This window comes from Neomonachus schauinslandi, chromosome 15 (assembly GCF_002201575.2).
Source record: "Neomonachus schauinslandi chromosome 15, ASM220157v2, whole genome shotgun sequence".
NCBI classification, from domain to species: Eukaryota; Metazoa; Chordata; class Mammalia; order Carnivora; family Phocidae; genus Neomonachus; species Neomonachus schauinslandi.
Window position 1 is genome coordinate 57,917,177 of NC_058417.1, and position 22,793 is coordinate 57,939,969.

At 51.6% G+C, this 22,793-nt stretch overlaps 1 protein-coding gene across 2 annotated transcripts in view; it reads left to right on the forward strand.

The window, feature by feature from the left end:
- RPTOR (regulatory associated protein of MTOR complex 1) overlaps window positions 1-22,793 on the forward strand; it is a 333,104-nt gene that overhangs the window by 82,452 nt on the left and 227,859 nt on the right. For both annotated transcript variants that reach the window (XM_021680930.1, XM_044921442.1), the window contains exon 3: window positions 770-852. In XM_021680930.1, coding sequence (XP_021536605.1) covers window positions 770-852 — 83 coding nt within the window. The remainder of the gene's footprint in view (window positions 1-769; window positions 853-22,793) is intronic.

Below are 22,793 nucleotides of genomic sequence, written 5' to 3' on the forward strand. Positions count from 1 at the left end.
ATAATAGGTATTTTTGTTCAAGTGTCGTGGGTTAATACTTTTAAATGAATGATTAAAGAAATATTTTTAAAATTTCTCATCTTGAGTTTGAATACAGCAAATACCAATAGATACAGCCACTTAAAAGTTGTTTGGGTTTCTTCATAATTTTAAAGAGGGCAGAGACGTCTTGAGACCAAGTAAGTTTGAGAAATTGCTGGTTAGAGTTATTTGCCCTGGAAGCCACTCCCGAAATGGGTGGGTTAGCCCCAAACACACGGGTGTGCTTACAAAGCTGGTTCTTGGGGAAGAACCAGCACAACAGAAGTTACTTAGAACGCATCACCTTGGTCTTTTCATCTTCCTCCTGGTCCTTGGCGTGAGGGAAGCACTGTGTGGCCCTCACTGCAGCCCCCCCCTTTGCACAGAGGCCCCTACCAGGCCCTTGGCCCACCCCACACAGCCTGCAAGGAGCACAGGAACAGCCCGCAGGAGTGCAGGGCGACCACGGGGCTGAGTGACGAGCGCAGGGAGGAGAGGAAACTTCACGGGGCCAGCGAGTCTGACCAAACCACTTTTCTCTAGAAAGGTGAACAGGTGTGGCATTTTGTCGTGTTTCGGGGCATAGCAGTTCCCTACATCTGGTTAAACACAGAAAACCCCCAGTTGTGTCTTCCTCGGTCCAAGGTGACTCTGAAGTGAGTGATGGAAGAGGAAACCATGAGAGACAGGCTCAGCAGCGGAGGAAATGAACGGGTAACAAACTTTCTGCTTTTTATTGCTTCTTCAGATCCTCTGTCGATGGGGCCTCAGAAAGCTCTGGAAACCATCGGTGCGAATTTGCAGAAGCAATACGAGAACTGGCAGCCAAGGGTAAGTGCTCTTTATTTGCTTTTCTCTTTCTTTCTTACAGGGAAGCTTCAATTCCTTGCTTTCATACAGCCTTTGAATCCAAGTGAGAGGTTTTTACGGACCCTCAGCTCCCGTCCCTCAGTAGCCGGACACTCCTCACTGCGCCCCCTCCCCAGCGCTGTGGACGTGCCCTGTCATGTGTGAAGGTGCCCGGGAACTTGTGGGGCCTGGGCTGGACAGTCTCTTACTCATTTGGCGTGGGTTTCCCCCACAGACTTCAGACACTGAAAAGCATTTCTCATGTTACTCTTAAGTCATGGTTTTTCTTTTGCACAGGAAACATAGTTTCAGTAACTTTCCTGCAACCTCAACTAGTTAGAGCTATTTCTCCCGTCTTCAATTTTCAGACAGTTGAGAAAAAAAGCACTCAACATTGAAAAGATGACACCTATTATATGCTTTGTCTTTGATTCAAAAGGTAAGGTTCTTTTTAGGGAGCCAGCCACCAATTACTGTGCCTTTTGTTGCTTATATCTTACAGTTTCGTGGTTTTGTTTTTTTAAAGTGGAATACGGTAACTGTGTCAAATTGCCTTTTAAGATCTTAAGTTTTCTCGTGAACCACCCCAAGACCCATTTCCTTTAGCCTTGCTCTTTAGCTGGTTTGAAGATGTAATAATTGTAGCAGCAGATTAGAAATTTGGGGTGTTCATGGAGGTGCCTTTCTGTTCCACTTTGTGTGGCGGGCTGGCTCTGGAGTTCTCTACAGGGTGCAACCATGGTGGGTGGCGGTGGTCTTGCTCACACGGCTCCCGAGAGCCTTTGCGGTCTTCGCCCTTCCTTTTTGAGAGTCTGCCTCATGGAAGCAAGTGGCTTAGGGCCCCCAGAGAACCCTGCCTGCTTGGCTTTCATCTGTGGACTGTTTATCCACGTGACCTGGAATTAGGGATTCTTTGCACGTCATTTGCATTCTAAGAGAACAGCCAGAAATGAATCTGTTGGTGGCTGTCACCATGCCCACGGGTCATTTCTGCTGCTGCCCATAGTTGTGGGATGACTGAGTGGTGGGGACCACGTCCCTCTGTGTCTTAGGGGGCCGCAGGGTCTAACTTGTGGAGTCGATAACCACAGACCCCCAGTCTTCAGAAGGCAGTGTCTTAGTGATGACTTTGATCTATGCCTAAGGGCTTTGCTTCTTCCTCTGTGGGATTTGTTACCTCTTGCTGGTTACATAAAAACTCCGGAGGCTTTCTCATGAGGGTACAATGCCTTTGGGCTTGGATGAGGAACCGAGAGTTCCATGGTGTATCCCTTTGAAGACAGTTGAGATGCCCACTGTTGTCAGTAGAAACTCACTTCTTTGAGGACTTTGAAGGCACTCCGGGATCTCTGTGACACTCCCCAGGCGCTGACGGGAGCGCGTGTGGTGCACACAGACTCTCAGTCCGTGTGTGACAACACACACAGGTAACGTCTGTCGGGAGACTTGACGTCACTGGCATCTAGAAGGTGGAGAACCAGCAATATTCAAATTAAAAGAACGCCTTTCTGACTTACCTACATCGGACCATCTCCTGGGTTTGACATCATGCTTTGGCTTTTTGCTGGGTTCATTTATTTAAAAGAGAATGCAACCAGATAAATTCAGATCTACCAACTGCGTTCTTCACAGAACAAGCTCTGCTGTTTTAATTACGTTCTTCCTTTTAAGGAAATATTACATGAGAAGATACGGTCTTTCAGAATATGGGTTTAATATTTCTAGATATTGTATGTTTATTCCATTTGGTATGATTTACAATTTTGGGGAGTGCTAAGAGTTGATTTACTGCTAGCTTTATTATTAGTTAACTTGGTAGGCATCAGCTAGTTCATGCTAGCTGGCAGTAAATGGAATCTTTGAAAGTAGGATCTATTATTATTTTTAATCTAAATTTCTTTCTACGAGCAGATCTCTCCTATGGCATCTGGAAGAGGCATTACCATGTAAGGCAGGCAGCATTTACATATAGGGACATGATCACAGATCCAGAAATGACGGTAGAATCAGGATAGGGTTGAGAAGTCACCTTCTCGCCGTGGCGGGAGGGTGACCATGTGAGACGGGCGGTAGCAAAGAGGGTGCAGTCCTCCAGGCGGATGTTGTTAGTCTGAGACATGTGTTCAGAGTTTCATGGGATTTCAAGAATGGATCTGCAAGGTAATGTTTTGAAGGAGAGATGCAGTTCAAGAGGCTCGTGAGGGAGGGAGTTTCTAGATTGTAGAGTGCTTAAGAAAAGGTGTGGGTGCACGGGGCCGGTGGGACCCCGTCGGGGCTGGTTTGTAGGGAGGGATCGGAACATGCCAGCCGCACTGTAGAAAGGAGCCGTTCATGCCGCCGACCGAGTGGGCTCTTTCGCCTGCATTCAGGAAGCAGAACTACAGCAACGAATACTTAGTATTTTGTTTTGAATGTCAAGACGATTGCATTCATTTTTAAGTATGATAAAAAGGTTTAAAATTTTGCTGCTTCCAACCTTTAGTGGGATGCATCTGTTCAGAAATGAGCCTGAGCTTAGTAAGGGATGCGTCAGGAGGGCTTGCCGGCTTGCTGGTGCCGTCATGGGGCTGTGCTCTACGCGCCGGGCAGTAACAGTCCACGCTCTGGTGCGAGTGGCATGCTTCTCCGCTCTCTGGAAGCTCCTGTGGGTGACAGGAGAGGGAGGGAGGCTGGCCTCATGCTGCCTCCCAGAGTTTGCACAAAACATGAGACAGTTACCAAGCTCAGATGTTCTGTGCAAGGTGGCCTGTTCCTAACTGTAAGTCAGGGTCCTTTGAAACATTGCAGAGCTAAACACACACCACTTTACTGCGTTCTACAGGGCTCTCGAGTGCTCTGCGTAATAGAGGCTCATGTGCCATCTGCAATAAAACAACGGGAGTGTTAGTAAATTTCCAGACCTTTGAGGCAGACTCCTCTAGATCTGGTCTCCTCTTCCTCCGTGTCCTGTACTACGAGGCTCAGAAAGCCGGAGCAGCTGGAAATGAGGTCCTGTTCATCCTCCGCAAGGCTGTGGGTGGGACACGTGGGACCCTGCTACCAACCACGGGAACCCTGCCCACCTCGTGCCTCGGAGAGCCGATGTCCTTCCTCGTGTTCTCCTCCTTGCTTTTCTAGCTTTAACTATACAGGAATAGACATTTTGATAAGGGTGATTTGGGGTCAAGAAGGAATTTAGAGAAGCCGTGATGGTGATATTTTTTTCCTGGGGCTGCCAGACTGTCAGGCCCAGATTTTCTTTCCAGGCTGATTGAACCCTTGTCTAAATAATTTATCAGTTTGCCACCAGTGAAATACTTCTTTTGATTAAATTTAAGGCTCTGCCTTACTACCTTGTAGGTACATAAATTTGTGTCCTGTAGGAGACCGAAGGAAGAATGCCAGCTGTTGTTCCAGCTGACTGTCGTGCAGGGAGACCTCACTCCTGTCACGGGAAGCCCCAGCTGGGCGTGTGACTGGGCGACAGCAGTGGGGATGACAGAGTCGAGCGTATCTGGTGAAGAACGCATGTTTCCGAGGCTTTCTCTAACCACTCGGGGCTTCTGGCAGTTTAGTGCAGGGCGTAACGGGCCGGAGCCGATGGGGGGGCCACAAACGAGGGTCTCGTCCTGTCGCTCTTTCCCCACAGTGCTGCAGACCCGAAAGCAAATGGAGGTGGGAATGTTTATAGCTCACTAAGGCAGGTGAAGGAGCTTGGCGAGGCGTCCACTGTTGGCGGCATCTGACTGAGTGCATTTTGTCCCAGTAACATAGCAGTCTGCACGTGTCTATGAAAGGGGACAGAAAATGCCCTTTGGAGCCTCCCTGGAGCGCACCTTGTGTGTGGTAGGAGCTCCTCCCGGAGGCAGGTCTGTGGATGCAGAGGCGGTGCAGGTGAGCCGTGGCCGTTGGCCCCAGGGGGCGGGCGTGCTGGGCAGTTCTGAAGACAGGGTGGGATCGTGCATTGTGTCCTGTCCTGCAGTTCGCCATGCTCCCCTGGTCGGTCACGGCTGCTGTGCGGTTGAGGAATGGAGGTCGGTGTGCCGGTTAGACAAGTGTTTGTGCTTCCCGCCCGGCAGAGTGCACGCAGGGCCAGAAGTCTGTCTGGGACAAAGCCGGGCTCCACCACCTGGTCATCAGCCAATTGCAAATAATTGTTGCATTTGAATTTGAGTGACAAAGGCCTTTCCTTTGTTTTTTTTTTTTTTTTAAAGATTTTATTTATTTTTTGACAGAGAGATAGCGAGAGAGGGAACACAAGCAGGGGGAGTGGGAGAGGGAGAAGCAGGCTTCCCGCTGAGCAGGGAGCCCGACGCAGGGCTCGATCCCAGGACCCTGGGATCATGACCTGAGCCGAAGGCAGACGCTTAACGACTGAGCCGCCCAGGTGCCCCATCCTTTGGTTTTGATCACAGAGCTGCTTGCGTGCTTGGAGAGCATGCTTGAACAAACAGCACTGCTGACTGGACCGTTTGGTGTGAGGGGGCGTCCGGGGGGTGGGCTAAGGCCAGTGGACAGCTTCGTTCACTCTGGGGCATTCACGGGCTCGTTCTGTAGATTTTAGGCATGGGTGTTGTTTGCCAACCCCAGCACTTAGGTATTGGCGGGGTTGTGGGTAGGATATCTCCTTGCCTCTTCCCTGGGATGGGGCGGATGGCGTGACCCTCATCTCAGGGAGAGAGCATCCGGTGGCCTGTTCAACGAGCTGCCAGGTGTTCAAGCTGGGAGGTGCTAGGGGAAGGGCTCTACCCGGCCAGGTCGCTGGGCTGCAGCCCACCGCACGGCTGGGTGACCCGCTGCCCCGGCCTGCAGTGTCCTTCCTGGAGCTGGTCACAGTGCTTGGGACCCACAGCCTGTGGCGCCTCCCTCTTTGGGGTGGGAGTAGGGGCAGAGGAGTGTGCGTGAGCGCTGACAACTCGCCCACCTGACTCCCTTCAGTGTCCTGGAGTGAACTTTATACAGGGATGCGTTAAGGCTCACAAGTGAGTGGGTTCTGCCTTGTCTTGGGGTTTTCAGAGTTGGATGTGGGTTATCGAGGGAGGAACCAGCTTTGCCATAGGAGTGTGTGCTCCGCCCTCCCCAGGAGGTGCTCTGGATGGATGTGTGGGATAGGCCCAGGTGGGCTGTTTGCTCCCCTACTGTGACCTTAGTCCCAAACCGACCTTGCGGCGCAGCCGGTGAGAACGGCCCTGAAGGGAGAGAGCTGTGGCCGCTGTCATGCCATCGTCCTGCCCTCCTGTCCCCCATTCCTTCGCCAGCCCAGCTTTTCTGTGGGCCCTGCCGTGGGCCTTTATGCACCATGCTTGTGTTTCTGTGGCACACCGCAGTGAGGCGCACAGCTGAAGGGGGAAGTGGGGAGGCGCTCACGCTTCCGTGGCTCCTGTCTGCTGTGAAGCACTTGGCACCGCTGCTCTTCAGTTTGCACGACAGAGTAGGCAGAGCCTTCTGGCCCTCTTGGGGTTAACTGTTGTGTTTTGACAGTGACTTAACTGGCTTTCCCCCAGAATGCGGAGATTGTACCTGTGACGGACACGAAGTTATATTTTTGCTTCGGCCTTGAGCATGTCCCCGCACTCCCCCTTCACCCCGTCCTCACTCACTGCTTGCCCGACAGCTGCTCCGCGCGCTGTGTTCAGGAAGAATTCCGATCTGTGCTCCTGTGCAGCCCTGTCCCCCGAAAACCAGTTTCTACCCAGCTCTTCCTGCTCACCCTGCCTGCCAGCGCATTCCATGACCGCAGAGAGGCGGCGGCCCTCCGCCATCACTCAGCAGCTTCGAGGCACGACCGACAAAGTCTTTAAAAAACACACAAACTCGCTAAAGAAGAAGGAGAAGGAGGAAGTGATGTTGCAGCCCGTCTGGAGGGTGAGCAGCCTTGCGCGGCTAGACTCCCCGGCTGTCTGCGGCGGCCTGTGAGGGTCGCTCTGTGCCGTGCCGCCACGGTGCGGTCCCTGTGGTGACTCCAGCCTCTGCAGGTACAGGGTGTGTGACAGTCCTTTTGGGATTTGGGCCCCCACAGTTTTGAGCGGAGCACCGCTGAGCATGGAGGTGAGGCCACTGTCGGGGCGGTGGACTCGTCAGGCGTCCCCGCGCACCCCTCATGTCCCTGCAGCAGAGGTCACCGGCAGCCCCTTGCTTCTCGCCTTCCATGGGCAGGGGTGCCTCACGGGCAGGGAGGGCTTACCAGGACGGACGCCTCCTTGCTGCCATCGTGCCGGGGGTGGGCATGTGGCCTGGGATTGTGGGGAGAACACACACTTGTTGAATTGTTGCGGTGCTGCTTTCTAGAAATGGAAGTTGAGAGCTTACCACGGAATGTTGAGGGTTTGTAAATGTGAAAGGTGGGTTAACGGGGAGAACAGGATGAGGTGGGGTGTCAGCTCTGAGGGGTCCGCCCCTGCTCTGCCCGGCGCCCCTGCTTCGCCAGCCCCCCCTGCTCCTTCCGCCCACCTGTGCATGCGGGCTTGCTGGTAGTATCATGTTTTTACAGAGAAATAGGGCTTAACTCTGTCCTTCACAAGCCCGTCAAGTATCTGGTCTCTCATCTTCACGATCTTTTTAACGAGAGAGCTATCTCTGTGTGTGACAAACTGCAAATGAGGACCAGGCGCTGTCTGCGCAGCTCGAACACTGCAGCTCAGATGTCTGAGTCCCAGGTTTCGTGTGCGGTGTTGGCTTCCTGAGTTAACCCGGAGCCCCTGGTGCTGAGCCATGTGCAGACAGCTCCGGAGGGCGTGCTAGGGAGGGAGGTGAAGACGTCTGAGGAAGTGCCGGCTCTGGGAAAGGAGAAGCTACGGAGCATGAGGCAGTGGGGTGCAGAATCTGGGGGAGGCGGTGAGGAGCCCACCGTATGCTCGCCATATGTGACTGGGAAGGGTTGTCAAATCCGGCTCCAGCCAGATGAGAAAGTGCTGATCCAGGGGGGTAGTCGCAGACTGGAGGGGAGCGGCCACTCCTGCTCGCTAGACTTCATGCCATCGGGAAACCATGTGTCGCAGCAGTGGTCGTGAATTGGGCGCTCACGACGGCTTCTGGGTACCCCTGTCGTAAATGTCAAGGAGTTAATTGTTGGTGTGATAAGCAGTGGAGGTTTGAGACGTGGAGACGGAATTCACAGAACACAGTGTGAAGGAGTCGCACGCGGTGTGGCCTGTGTGCCTGACCTCTCTCACTCAGCATCAGGGTCACGTGCGCGTGCTGTTGCTGGATCAGTGTTTTAGTCCCTTTCACAGCCGGAGGAGTTCGCGGGACGGGCACACCACATTTGTGTGTCCATCTCCTGATGCACCCTTGGGCTGTGTCTACCCCTCGGCTCTCAGAGCAACGCTGCTGTGAACGTTTGTGTCTGAGTGTTTGCGGGGACGTGTGCTTTCAGTTCTTTCGGGCGTCTCCCTGGGTCGCGTGTAACTCCGTGTCGACCTTGAGGAACTCCCGTATCGGCTGTGCCATTTTCCATTCTGGCGTCATGTGAGAGCTCAGTTTCTCCCTGTCCTCATCGACACTTGTCATTTTCTGTGTGTTTTGTTTTAAAACTATTATTGGGGTGCCTGGGTGGCTCAGTCGTTAAGCGTCTGCCCTCAGCTCAGGTCATGATCTCAGGGTCCTGGGATTGAGCCCCGAGTCAGGCTCCCTGCTCCACGGGAAGCCTGCTTCTCCCTCTCCCTCTGCTGCTCCCCCTGCTTATGCTCTCTCTCAAATAAATAAATAAAATCTTTAAAAAAAAAAAAACTATTATTAAGATGGCCATCCTGGTGGGTGTGAAGAGGCATCTCTTTCTGGTTTGGATTTGCATTTCCCTAATAACTAGTGATGTTGAGCACCTTTTCTTGTGCTTATTGGCCGTTTATTTGCACATCTTCTTTGGGAACATATCTATTCAAATCCTATACCGTTCTTTAGTTGGGTTATTTGTCTTTACTGTTGAGTTGTGAGAGTTCACAGTGGAGACTTCAAACTGACTGAGCCAAAGTTTTTGTTGAGAGGACTTGTGTCCTTTCCAAGTAATGTATGTGCTATCTGCTGACGACCTCATAGCAACATTTAAGTCCTAAAATAGTCTTTGGCCTGTTCAATTTTCCCACTTATAAAACGTTTATTAAGAGGTTCTTAATACCTCTTAATACCTCTGGGCGCCTGGGTGGCTCAGTTGGTTAAGCGACTGCTTTCAGCTCAGGTCATGATCCTGGAGTCCCTGGATCGAGTCCCGCATCAGGGAGCCCGCTTCTCCCTCTGACCCTCCCCCCTCTCATGTGCTCTCTCTCTCTCATTCTCTCTGTCTCAAATAAATAAAATCTTAAAAAAAAAAAAAAAAGAGGTTCTAGGATTACATCAATACATGTACTGTGTAATTAGGTATTTTAATATATATTCCACATGATTTGCCAGGTGTTTGGTTTTAAAAAGCGGTGGCCCACTCAGCCTGGATTGCATGATATGGAGAAACTTCTTTTTTTCTTTTTTTTTTTAAAGATTTTATTTATTTATTTGACAGAGAGAGACACAGCGAGAGAAGGAACACAAGCAGGGGGAGTGGGAGAGGGAGAAGCAGGCTTCCTGTGGAGCAGGGAGCCCGATGCGGGGCTCGATCCCAGGACGCTGGGATCATGACCTGAGCCGAAGGCAGACGCTTAACGACTGAGCCACCCAGGCGCCCTATGGAGAAACTTCTTGTCAAGGTCATTCGGTGTGGAGCGATAGGGGAGGTGACCCCTATGGACTGGGGGGCCCCAGCAGCTGTCAGGGGGCACTTTCACAGCAAGTGACTGGTCACCAACATGCTGTGTCCCCTGGGTCTCTTGTCTACTTTAGCTTTACTAACCGTGCAGATCTTTCCTGGACCGCTAGTGCCCGGTGACTTGATTTTCTTCTCTGATATATTTGTCTTTTTGACACATTTGCTGATCGCCTGCTCAGAGGAGGCTCCACCTGGGCACAGGGTCCCAGGATGAACCAAACGCAGCCCTGCCCCACGGGGCTCATATTCTGGGGGTTGTCACCCTGTGTCCTGTCATGGTCATGGTTTGTGAGGCCATGAGCCCCATGATTCTCACATCACCTTGTGATGTTTCCCCTCTACTTCTTCAGCCTCAGCTCTCTGCTAGCTGCAATTTTGGTTGGATTTTCAAGATTCAATTCCCCCCAGAAGAGTGTTCACCATTCCCTGGGTGGCCAGGCTGTGTGGTGAAAAGGCACGTACTACCCCAGGGTAGAGACCAGAGGACATGCGCCCCAGGTGCTTGTTCGCAGTGAAGGAGAGAGCGAGGCCCCCATGCCCCACACCTTGAGTGCCCCGGGCCCCCTCGGCCTGTGGGTCCACTGTGACACTGACCTCACAAAGGCCGTGTGGCTGCCCACCCCCTCCATCTCGCTGCAATGAAAGGAGCCCCCAGAAAGCTGGGGCGTGCCTGAGGGCCACTGACTCCTGCACCAGGGGCACACCCTGAGTCTGACACAGGCAAGACAGCCCCTTCCGAGGCCACCAGCCCAGCACAGGCTGTGAGGGTTCTTTGTGTCCCTGTAAAGAGGTGTGGCGGGCCCGTGGCACATTCTAGCCCGCCTTTCCCAACGTTTCCCAACAGAGAGACTGTGATTGGCCCAGCCAGCATACCTTGTATTTATTTATGTATTTTGCTGTGGTCCTGCGTTCACTGACCAGTCTATGGGTGGATCCCACAGAGCTGAGGTGCCCACCCTGTATGCGGCTGTGACCCGGGGGACGGATGACAGAGGGCTGATTTGGCACATGGCCGAACCAGGACGATCAAACAGGGATCCTGTCAGTTCCTTCGGGGGGCAGGGGGTGTCTCTCTTGTAAGGGCTGCAGGTAGGGCAGGTTCCTTGATGGATTTTTAGTTCTGAGTTTTGCTTTTATAAAGACAGTCTTAGCCAAATTTCAATAAAATCCAAGGAGAGAACGCAGACAATTGAGAAGTACTCCAAGATTTGAGGAAATTGAAAGAGTCATGAAAGAGTGCTTTGTGAAACTTTGCATATGAATGTGGAAACCTGAATGAGGTGCATAATTTTCTAGGAAAGTTAAATGACCGTGATTGACCTCAGAAAAGATAGAAAATCCATAAACGTGGGAGAAATTGAGAATGTTGTCAAAGGGTCTTCTCCTAGTCCTCCTTCCTGTAAAGCATATGAAATTTGGGAGAAACACAGACTTCTTTTTTTTTTTTTTTTTTTATTTATTCATGAAAGTCAGAGAGAGAGAGAGAGAGAGGCAGAGGGAGAGAAGCAGGCTCCCCGCCCAGCAGGGAGCCCGATGCGGGACTCGATCCCAGGACCCCGGGATCATGACCTGAGTCGAAGGCAGACGCTTAACCATCTGAGCCACCCAGGCGCCCCGAAACACAGACTTCTATAGCTATTTGACTTCTGTTGTGGGAAGATATTCAAAATATGTTATATTTAAAAAGCAAAGTATAGGGCGCCTGGGTGGCTCAGTTGGTTAAACGACTGCCTTCGGCTCAGGTCATGATCCTGGAGTCCCTGGATCGAGTCCCGCATCGGGGTCCCTGCTCGGCAGGGAGTCTGCTTCTCCCTCTCCCGCTCCCCTTCTTGTGCTCTCTCTCTCTCTCTCACTCTCTCTCTCAAATAAATAAATAAATAAAATCTTTAAAAAAAAAAATAAATAAAAATAAAAAGCAAAGTATAAAAGAAAAAAATGTATTCAGCAGACTCAGAATATGCACATGTACCTTGTAGAAATTCAGCTCTTCCTGCTTGTCAGATTAATAGTGTCGGTGTGGAGATGGATGGACAGACAGACAGACGGTTGGATGGACGGATGAGTAGATAGCTGGGCAGGTGGGTGGGTGGATGGATAGTTAAGATACACAGATGCGCACATTGATAGGTCCGGCTACCTGGCTTCCCGCCCATTTGGATGCCCTGCTGGGAACACGCCCTGGGGGACTTAGCCCTGGGCTGCCTCAGGTGTTCCTAGTTTCTCTTTCCCTCCTGGTGTCTTGCTGTGTTGATTAATTCTAGTCCCACAAAGGTGTAGATACACATGTAGGTAATCCCTGAAATGATACACAAAACATTTGTCATGGAGAGTTTAGGGTAGATGCAGAAGACTTTGACCCTAATTCCTTCTGTACACCTTGCATTTAGAAATCCTGAGTATTTATTGCTTGAATAATGGGCAGCTGATCTAAAGTAGCCACTCTCCATGTGGCACCTTAGTGTAGGAAGGGGCATGTGGGGCAGAAGGAGCCACTTGGGACTTTTGCCTTTGGGTCGTGAAATTTACATGTAGTTTGTTCTGACTTTTTTATCTGTCTCTTGTTTCTGTGCCTCTGTGTGTGTGTGTGTGTGTGCATGATGTGAGTGTGTGTGACTGTGGGTGATGTGTGTGGTGTGTATGTAATGTGTGCCATGTTTGTGTGTGTATGAGGTATGTCTGTGTGTGGTGTGTGATACGTGGTGTGTGTGTGTGCCCAGTGTGTATATATGTGTGGTGTGTGTGGTACGTGTGTGTGTATGTATGCTGTATGTACGTGTGTGTGCGTGCGTGTGCATGCCTGTGTGCACTGGCCCACGTGCGTTGGCTGGTGTGTGCTGAGAAACTGGAGAGGCTTTGGCACGGTGCTTGTCCTGGGTCGTCCCATCTGGGGGACAAGCTTCCCTAACTGTCCAGCACCACGGCTACTGGAGTCTGTCGGAATGTGTGGGGCGGCTGGTTCCTCTGTGTCGAGAGCTCAGGACAGTGGTGCAGTGGGGCCACTGCCCTCAATGGGCAGCCAGGCGGAGGGTCTCTGCTCAGAAGGCCTGTAGCCTTTGATTTTGTTGACTGGCACCAAGCATCAAAACTGCTGAGCTTACGGTGGACATTTTAGCCCAAGAGAGACAACGAACAGTGACAAATTAGGTTGTCTTAGCAGAAGGAAAAGTGCTATATTAAACACTCTCTTTAAAAAGAAGGGAAACATCTTGAAAAAATAAATATTGGCCATGCATAGCACCGTACAGGGTTGATGTGAGGGACGGCCGCCAGAAGATGCCAGCCCTGTCTCCACGGTTTTACGACCCAAAGGATGGACATGCCTGATAGTGCTAAAATGCACGTGTGCTTCGGTGTGTGCATGCGCTGTGTGTGGACTTCGGCTGGCTGTGGCCACAGGTGCAGGGGCCTCGTTGGGACTGGACACAGGTGTGAGGCTGGCGCAGCTTTATAACTGGAGGTTCTTGCTGTAGCCTCCAGTTAGAGGGAACAGTGGTTTTTGTTGTAATTTTGATGTCTTCATCAGTGTCTACAGTCATTATTATTAGTGCATTAACATGGGTAAGTCAACACCCCAACTCACTGACAGAGAGAGTTACAGATAATGGATGAGATCATGAGTTTTACTGTCCTCTGCTCAGGAAGGTGATTGTCTGAATGGTGGGGTCTACACGGGATCCCCCACTTCCCTAGCGCTGTGTCTCATGCAGGAGCACAGGGAATTTAGGAGGAGAGCAATCTGGGGCAGTTAAGTACGGCTAGAGGGTTTTCTGTGCCTTAATAACCCTAAAGAAATCCCTTTGTTTACAAACACTGTCCTTTAATTAATGTACTTGATGACGACTCTGAACAGTATATGGCCGCATTCGCCTGGGAGCCAGGGAACCTGTGTTAACCCCACTGAATACTTGTGACCTTGGGTAAATCTCCAGAATTTATTTCAGCTCTGACAGGCTCTGGTTCTGAAAGGGGTTTATTCTCATCTACTTAATCTAGCAGGAAAGACTGTGCTATCCAGTAAAGCCAGATTATCTTCTTGGAGGTGAGCATTTTGGACAATGTTAGGCCTCATGTCCCCAGGACACAGGATTCAGGAGATGGGCATCATACAGGGTCTCTCCATGTTTTTGTCCTTGTGAAAATCAGAAGTGCCTTTTTTCATAGTTCTGCTGCTCCTTGTTTTAATGCGACTGTGTTTCTGTTTGCTCAGCTGATAGGAGTTCTTCACCTTTGATGTTGATGTTTACTCCTTCCTGCATGTTTGTCCTCCCTGGAATCGTTTTCCTTCAACCTGGAATGTTTAAAATATTTCTTTTAGTGTGAATCTGCTGGCAACACATTTATTTAGTTTTTGTTTATCTGAAAATTTGTTTTTGTTTCTGTTTTTGTGGGGAGAGGGGCAGAGGGAGAGGCAGAGTTATAATCTGAAGCTGACTCCCCGCTGAGCAGGGGCTCTCTCTTACAACCCTGAGGTTATGACCTGAGCAGAAATCAAGAGTCAGACGCCCGACCAACTGAGCCATGCAGGTGCCCCTCAAAATGTTTTTATTTTTTTCACTTCGAAGGCTAGTTTTGCTGGTGTAGAATTCTATAGCAATTTTTTTTTTCCAGTTTAAAGGAGTTAAAAAGTGTGTTCCTCTCATCTCCAGGCTTCCGTCTTCTCGTTAAAAAGTTGGCTGCGAGCCTTCGTGTTTGTCCTATTTTACCCCTCTGGCTGCTTTAAAGCCTTTTTCACCCAGTACTGAGATGTTCATAGGTGTGGTTTACTTTCTGTTCATCGCGTTTGGTGCTCCTTTGCTGTAGGGCTTGCTGGTTTTTATCAGTGTCCTGCAGACTCTGTTCCCCGTGTCCCACCTCCCCTCCAGGAGCTCTGCTTCAAGTACGTTAGACTTTCCATTCTGTCCCAAGTATGTCTTACTCTCTGTTCAGTGTTGTGGTTTTTCCTTCCATGCTTTTGTCTGGATATTTTCTCCTGACACTTAATAGCTCACAAATTCTGTTCTGGTGTTCAATCTCCTGTTTAGCCAACCTACCTTTTTTTTTTTTTTTTTTAAATTCCATTGTATTTTTCTAGTCTGTAATTTCCATTAGGCTCTCTATTGATTGCTGGTCTCTGGGGAAGATTTCCACCTTGTTACGTCTTATCTTGAACACATTGGCTATCAGTGCTAAGATGCCCTTTCTTTTCACCTGAACATCCCCGAGATGGGAAGGCGTGTTTCCAGCAGTGCTGACTGCTGTGTGCGTTGACGGAGTTGTGGGTGTTGGGGTGCACAGGTGTGAACTCCACGGTGTGACTACACAGGGGTCAGTGTTTTAGCCAGCTGCTGGAGGGAGGCTCAGTCCTGATTGTGGAAGGCCTGTGAATGGGGTCTGTGACCTGGAAGAATCCCCAGAGACCACGATGGAGATGGTATACCCCCCACACTCGTGGCCCAAGGGTGAGGCTGAGTGAAAACATAAACTTGACTCAGAGAGTGGACCTCCAAACACGTGGAAGAGGTGTTTGGGGCACCTCAGCCAGAGCGTGCTAAGTGACAATTTGTCCAGTTAAGCTGACCATAGCTCTTGTACCAAGTATCGGATAAAAATTCCAGCTGATGAGAAAGCACTGTGTCAGAGCTTAATTGTCAGTGTTTTTTTTCCCTCAGTGACACATGAAGCAATGATGCATCTTACAATTTTTGGCATCTTGAATTTTATGGAAAAAAAACCCAGCAACTATTTCATATAGATCATAGCCTTACTTTTTGAGGAGCAGAGCTGGGGACAGAATGGGGCTCTCTGGAGTTTAATAATGCAGAGAATCCTGCTGTGTAACCTACGGGCTCTTCTCCCTTCCTGTTTTCCTATTTTCTTTGTATTCTGATCTCCCTCAGCAATGGGCTTGCAGGAACCCTGCGTACATGGCTACAGAGGCAGTCAGTGATTGATCCGTATTTGCCACACTTCCAGTAGGGGACGGGAAGTGCAAGTTAGTGTCCTTTCGTCCAAAAATCCTGCATGCGGCCAGCCCCTCAATCCCCGCTCCCCAGACTGTCTCTGATGTTCCCCTTCCTTCCACTGCCAGGCACGGAGGTGACACAAGGTAGGCTTGAGCCCAGTTAGTGATTGGGTGTTGCTGACCTGGCGTAGGTTAAGTTTCAGGGCGATTGGAAGTGACTTGTCAGAGTCAGTATTGATCCTGTGGTCTTCGGCGGGACAGACCGGGAGGGCATCGTCTTTCTGCATCACCACCTGAGGGAAGATGGCGAGGGACATATGCAAGGTGGCGTCTCAGAGGTGGAGTTGGACCTGAGTGAGAGCCTGCTCCTGGCACAGTCCCCACTGCCTGCTTCTTCACCAGCGCTGCATTGAGGTTTTGAGGGGCTGTTGCTGAGTTTATCCGTCAGCTTGGGAAGAGCTGGGTTTTTACAGCCACAGCTATGGTGTGCTTTCATTCTGCTCTTGTTTCAGCAGGGCTCAGTGAGATCTGACGCATCCCTCAAGGTTCTGACGAGTTTCTGTTGCTGTCGTGATCACGAGATCTTTTCCCCGTGCGTCTCTCGTGGGTTTCTAGAATGCCGTTTACTGCTGCATGTTGGTTGTCACGCTGTCACCAGGCCCTGCGCTCTGTGGGCCTGAGACCGCTGTGACGGTGCTGTGGCAGCCTCGGGACTGGCGCTCTGCCCACCGGAGACTCACCGCCCGCACGGCTGGGCTGCCATGACTCAGTCAAAACCCCCGACTTGCAGGTGGACAGGAAGGTCGGTGCTAGATCAGTTTTATAGATTTCATGTCTCCTTAAAATTTAGAACATCCCTCTTTCCGTATGCCATTCCACAAACGTTTTTTCAAGCAGTTATTAGATGTCATTTAGGTAAGAAAAATGTACAGACAGATTTTTTTTTTTTTAAAGATTTTATTTATTTATTTGAGAGAGAGAGAATGAGAGAGAGTACATGAGAGGGGGGAGGGTCAGAGGCAGAAGCAGGCTCCCTGCTGAGCAGGGAGCCCGATGTGGGACTCGATCCAGGGACTCCAGGATCATGACCTGAGCCGAAGGCAGTCACTTAACCAACTGAGCCACCCAGGTGCCTGTACAGACAGATCTTAAGTCTTTGGTTGGATGAACTGTGAGAACCGTAAGCTCCCCTATAACCAGAACCACGGGTAGAGCATTGGTCACCCAGAAAGGTCCCTCACCCTCCCCCGTCAGAATCCCTGCCTGGGAAGCCACTCGCTGGAGGCCTCGTCCTGACGTTTGTGCAGAGGGTCGTGGGCTGGGATATCTGCCTCCACAACGATGACGACGACAGTTTCCGAGATGCAGCCATGTTGCTCGTTCCTCTCCATGACCCAGGAGCATCTCACTGTATGGCTAGACCACAGTTCGTTGATCTGTTCACCTGCTGGTGCACATTTGGCTTATTTCCAGTTGTTGGCTATTATGAAGAAGGGAGCTGTGGATGTTGGTATAAAAATCCTTGTGTGGGTGTGTGTTTTCATTTCTCTCGGGTACCTAGGAATGGGATTGCAGGTCGTGGGGTGGTTTATGTTTTCTATTATATTTTGTAAGCAGCTCTAAATTGGCAAGATGACAAAAATCATCTGTTTCTCTTTGCAGAGCCAGGCAATCTGCAGAGAAATCTTATTTACAGTTTTCTCCACATGCTCTGGAGATGTGCAAATGTGAACATAGAGGAGCTAGGAGACGTTTGGCTGTCTTTGGAGGAATTCTTAGGTTAGGTATTGGACATTCTTTTCTCTCAAATAGTATCCGTTTCCTAGCAATGGGGAGTGGATTAGGCCATTTGGGCTTATAAATATGGCACAGTTTAGGAAGTAATAAATTCATTGCTTTGACCCATTAATGGGCTTAAAAAGAGAAGGTAACCCCTTCGGAGTCATCCCCCCCGACCCCGCAAAGGTGACTCTTTCTGGCCTGGGCTGTGCGCCTTCCCTTAGTTTTCTCCAGGGTGGGCTGCACACAGGAGCACGGCCAGCAGGACCCCAAACAGGCTGTGGCCCTTCTTGACACCTGTATGCTCCTCCACGCAGCACTGTTTTCGAGCTTCATCCTGGCTGATTTGGGTTCTCAGGATCCCACTGCTCCGAGTGTTCCTTGACAACAACAGAATGGAAATCTGGCTCTTCACAGTTTTTTTACCTCCATGAACAGCCCATCCAGGAGAACTGGCCAGAACATCTCCCTCCCTCCCTCCCCCTCCTCCCCCTCCTCTCCCTTCGCCTCCCTTCCCCCCTTCCCTCCCCTCCCCCCCCACCCCCTCCTCTCCCCTCCTTTCCCCCCCCTTTTTCCTCCTTTTCCACCTCTCTCCTCCCCTCCCTTCCTCTCCCCTTCCCCTCCCCTCCCCTTCCCCTTCCTCCTCCTTTTCTTCCTCTTCCCTCCCCTCCCCTTCTTTCCCCCTTCCTTCCCCTGCCCTCTCTTCTCCTGCCCTCCCTTCTCCCCTCTCCTCTCCTCCCCTCCCCTCTCTTCTTCTCCCCTCCCCTCTGTCCCCCCTTCCCTACTCTCCCCCTCTGCCCCATCTCCCCCTGCTCCCCTCCCTGCTGGTCTTCCCGGGAGCACTTAGCAGCACTCAGAATCCTTGACCATAGCTGCAGGGGGAGTGTTAGTTAATGAAGAGATGAGAAAGTGAGGAACGGAAAAGAGCTCAGGTCTCCAAAGGAATCATACCTCCTTGGAGCTGCTCAGTTAGAAGAGGGGACATTTATAATAATGTGGGTTGTTAACTGTAGAGTGCCTGAGATAAATTTATGGTGTTCATTTGCTTCAGAAAGACCGAGAATTTTTTTTAAAAGGAGAAATATGGTTTTATATCTTTTATGTCCAGAATACTGATATAGTTTTAATCTGCGTTATTCCTCAAAAGGAACCAAAAAAGTTTTGTCTTCTATTCTGAGCTATGGAGACCTTCTAGATTTTCCCTCCTTTCATTTTTTGGTATTATTTCTCTTTTCTCCCCTTTTCTTCTCTCATTTTTCTCTGCCAATTAAAATACTTGAAAGGAAATCTCTGAAGTACCTTTGCTGTTGTTGACCAGGGGCGTAGGGGCTCGGGTTGGAGCCTGCGTTTGCCTGGGACGCCTCCTCGTCATCCTAATTAGCCCAGTGCGGCTGCTCCACATCAAAGACTCCCGGTTCTCGAGGAGAAGCAGTAAGACGGGGAAGCTAATCGAAGATGCTGCCTAATTACCGGCGTGCATCCCGACCACTGTTCTCATTTCTTCTGAGAAATTTGCCTTTAAAAGTGATGCATTAGACACTCGAGGACGATCATCATAGGAAGTAGAGAAGTCTTGCTTGTCTGTTAGCCCCCAAACCACTCCTTGTCTTTCTCTCTAGTCTCTGCCCGTGAATTCTCTTTAGTCTCTGCCTGTGAATTCTGTGTCTGTTGTGATCCTGTGACCGTCCCATTCATGGGACTCGCAGGACGGAGGAGGTGGGAGGACATGCTTTTTATTTTCAATGATTCTCTCCAGAGAACTATTTTCCATCTCTTTCAATGTGAAATACTGGAAATGTTGCCATTGGTGTTACCTAAAAATTACCTTTCTTCAAATTTGGCTCTCAAAAATAGATTATTTTCATTATTCTCTCTTTTTTCCTGATATGAACTTGAGAAGACTCTTGTTCCCTCCCCATCACCTAGTCTGGTGGAGACATAAACGATGGAGGGAGGGAGGAAGAGGTCCTAGGACAGATGGCTGGCATCTTCAGGGCAAATGAGAAGACTTACCAGGCTCATAGGGAGCGTAAGTGAGGCTGCTGGCACCGGATCACTGTGCTGGCCAAGGTACGGGAAAGGCAGGAGCGTGACTCATGCCGACTTGATTCCATGCAACCGAATATTGAGTGTTTGCCATATATGGGGCACTTTGCTGGTTGCTGTGGTTGTGAAAATAAGATGCTTCCTCCTGGCAAAGAACTCCAAGCCTTGTAGGGGGGAAGTAGACATTAATTCATTGATTGGTTCAAGCATTTATCAACAATGTGTGTTGGGATCACACTATTCTCAGACTCTGATCAAAACCAGATATGGTTCCTGCCACTGTGGATCATGGAGTCTAGCGGGGGAGACATATAGCAGTCACACCATCATGGCAAGGGGCGGATGACAGCAGGCTGAGAGAAGTGCCTGAAACAAGGAATCCACTCCCTGAACATGGATGATGGGTGACCTCCCTGGAAGTCATGTGGAATTCCTGTCGTGTTCCTGATGGGACGCTTGCTAGGCCAACGTGCTCCCTGTCCCAAAGGAGGCATAGAGCTGTGCCAGCAACTCCCCGCCCTCGTGTGCTCAGGGAAGGGGGGCACCTGCTGCTTGCCGGCTGCGTGTGTGTGGTTAGGGCACTGATTAACTAGGGCATGGGGGTTCACAGTAACCTGGAGGGCAAGAATGCTCACCCCCACTCACCTTTCCCAGGCTGCCAGCCCTGAGCAGCGAGTCTCCTCAGTTCCTCCCCACGCACCTGCCCACCTCTCCAGTCTGTCTCGTTGTCCCCCCTCTGGGGCCACCGCAAGGTGGAAGAGTTACTAGTCTTCCAGAGGCCGAGGGACACAGAGTCAGCAGTGTTGGAGCTTGGAGCCGGGGACCCGGATGTGGCCGGGCGGCTGTGTGCGTGGGGACGCTCCCTCCCAGCCTGAGGCCCACTTGCGTCCCCAGAGCAGGCCCCGATCCTTGTAGAGGCAGCCTCCCCACTGGAAGCACCGCGATCGCTGCTGTGCCCGTTTGCCCCCTTTCTCTCTCTTAGCTGTTCTGACCAGGTGTGCAGAGGCCACAGCTGGGAAGGAAGAATTCACGTTCCCAGTTGGAGGGTATTCTGTGTTTGCAGCTGAGAGTAAACTTCACCGGTGTCCTTCGTACGCTGTCACCCTTATCTCTGGGGGCCAGGACATAGGTTGTCGACCAGCGAGGGACCAGGTTTCACGGGACAGATTCGGGGCTCCTCCATCTGCTCTTCCCCTGTTACAGTTTGGCACAAGTGCACAGAGTGACCTGCAGGACTTCGGTGAGCAGGGGAGATAGTCGTCACCACGCAACACTGCTCAGTCAGTAGCTTGTGCCCGATGTTCCGAAACAGGAGCTTTCTGTGATGCCATTTTAATGGGGGGCCACTCAAGCACCTGTCCTGTGCCAGCAGCATGTATGCCCGGGACAGCACGACCTCGGCTGGGAACTGGGAGCCAGGTGCCCCCCCGCGTGCGGCATGGAAGCCACCCAGCAAGAGCATCTGGTTTTCAAGTGGGGCTGCTCCTCAACGCCGCTTTCCAGCACACGAGTGAGAGCAGGAGAGGCGGGGGCCCCACTCCACGGGCTGTCAGGACAGAGGCCCGCGGGGCAGGCTGGCTGCTCGGCGGCACCCCCATACGTTCCAGGGCTCCTCCCAACCCCGCTTCCCGCGTCACTAGCCTCTGTGAAGTGCAGAGGCGAGTTTCTGTCATTTTTGGAAGCTGTGGGGACCCGTTCCTGACGACGCTGAGTCCGCAGAGCAGACTGAGTTTTTGCGGGAAGGTCTTGGAGAGGAGGTGGCAGTAGCTCTGCGGGCTCCGACCCGGGGGCTTTGTCCAGGTGGTTCTTTATTCCTGTGTCACCCATGGCACAGGCTTGTTCCGGACAGAGCCCGCAGGGGCGTCGTGCCCCGCCACCGCCGGGGAAGGAACTCATAAGGGGGTGGCGGCAAGAGCTAGAGCCGCAGCACCGTGGAGACGAGCCTCGACGCCTTTCAACTTGACCTGCCTGGTGCATGTCGTTGCATCGTGAGGGGGCCCCTGCTTATGTTTTAAAGGTTTGTAATAAATTTCATAGTCCCCTTCCTCATTTATTCTGAGACAGTGAAGAATTTGGTGCTTCTTCTTGTGTTTTATATTTCTTTTCTGCCTGGCGTCCTGGCAGCCTTTCTCACTATTTATTTTCCTCAACCTTTTGTTTCAAGGCTGTGTGCAGCCGAGGCCGAGGCCACCTGAGGGATGATGCTCAGAGCAGGGCCTGTTGTAGACCCGCCTGGGGCCGTGGCTCCTCTTCATTCTGGTCAGAGCGCTGAACACATTGAGCATGTTCACAACAGTCGTTTCAAATGTCAGATTCATTCCCTGTCCAGTATTTTGGAAAGGACGAGTGTCCATAAAGGGAAGCGGGTTAGCATTCCTGGTGGATGCTGCAGCCGGGCTCGCGGTAGGAGCTGGAGTGCTGATGGCCGCCACCCAGACACCCTTGCCGGTGGGGCCCTTCCTGCGAAGCCGGGCATCTGCGCTGAGCTCCTGCAGGGGCATGCTGGGTGCAAGCTGCCCAGTCTGCTGGCTCAGCACACGAGCTTCTCGGGCTTTCCAGGACCCAGCGGCCGGGGGCGGGGGGTTGGTGGGGGGTTGGGGGGTGTTGGGCTTTCCCAGCAGCTGCAGCGGAGTTTGGTCCTGACCCTTGTCACTCCGGGAGGCTCAGTCTGTGTTCTGCTCCTCTCGTCCTTCGAGGGCTCCGTTGCCCTGTGGTTTTGACCCATTGCGCAGTTTTTGTACAAACACGTTCAGTGTCTGGTTCCCCCATCGGAGTGTGTGCTCCGGGAGGGCAGGGCCTCCCTGGTTTGGTTGCAGGTGCACCCAGCCTCTGGCACAGGACCTGGCACACAGGACGTGTTCAGCCATCGTTGTTGGCTTTGCTGAGCCCCAGCTTGGCTCTTAACCTGGTGGTCTGGCCTTCCCCCTTCTCATGCCCTTCTCTTGCTCCTGAGCACAACCCCCCCCGCGTAGCCACGAGGGTCTCTGTCGGGGGAGCAGGTCCTCCTCGGCCCTGTGTGCACAGAGGCTGTGGGGCTGGGAGGGCGGCCAGAGCACCACCCAGCCCTTCACTCCTGCGGTGGGACTGTCTCCTGGAGTTCTCCTCCTGTCCTTTCCCTCTCATCTCCCAGAGACTAAGTCACACCCTGCTTTCCCTCCGCCCCATCCCTTCTGTGCTCGGCCTCAGCCTGTCATTTTTGGAAGCTGTGGGGACCCGTGCACAGGGTCCTGCCCACCGTGCCCAGGGCCATCATCCCTCCTTGCCCCTGGCACGGAGTTCTTGAGGGGCACGTTTGTGAGGGTGTGAGTGTGAGTGTGTATGTGACAGGCTATGTGACTGTGTATAAGTGTGGGTGAGTTGTGGGTGTGTGTGATTGTGACTGAGTGTTTGCACGTGATTGTATTCCTGATGAGGCATCTTGGTTGCATCAGAGTTCTCGCTACT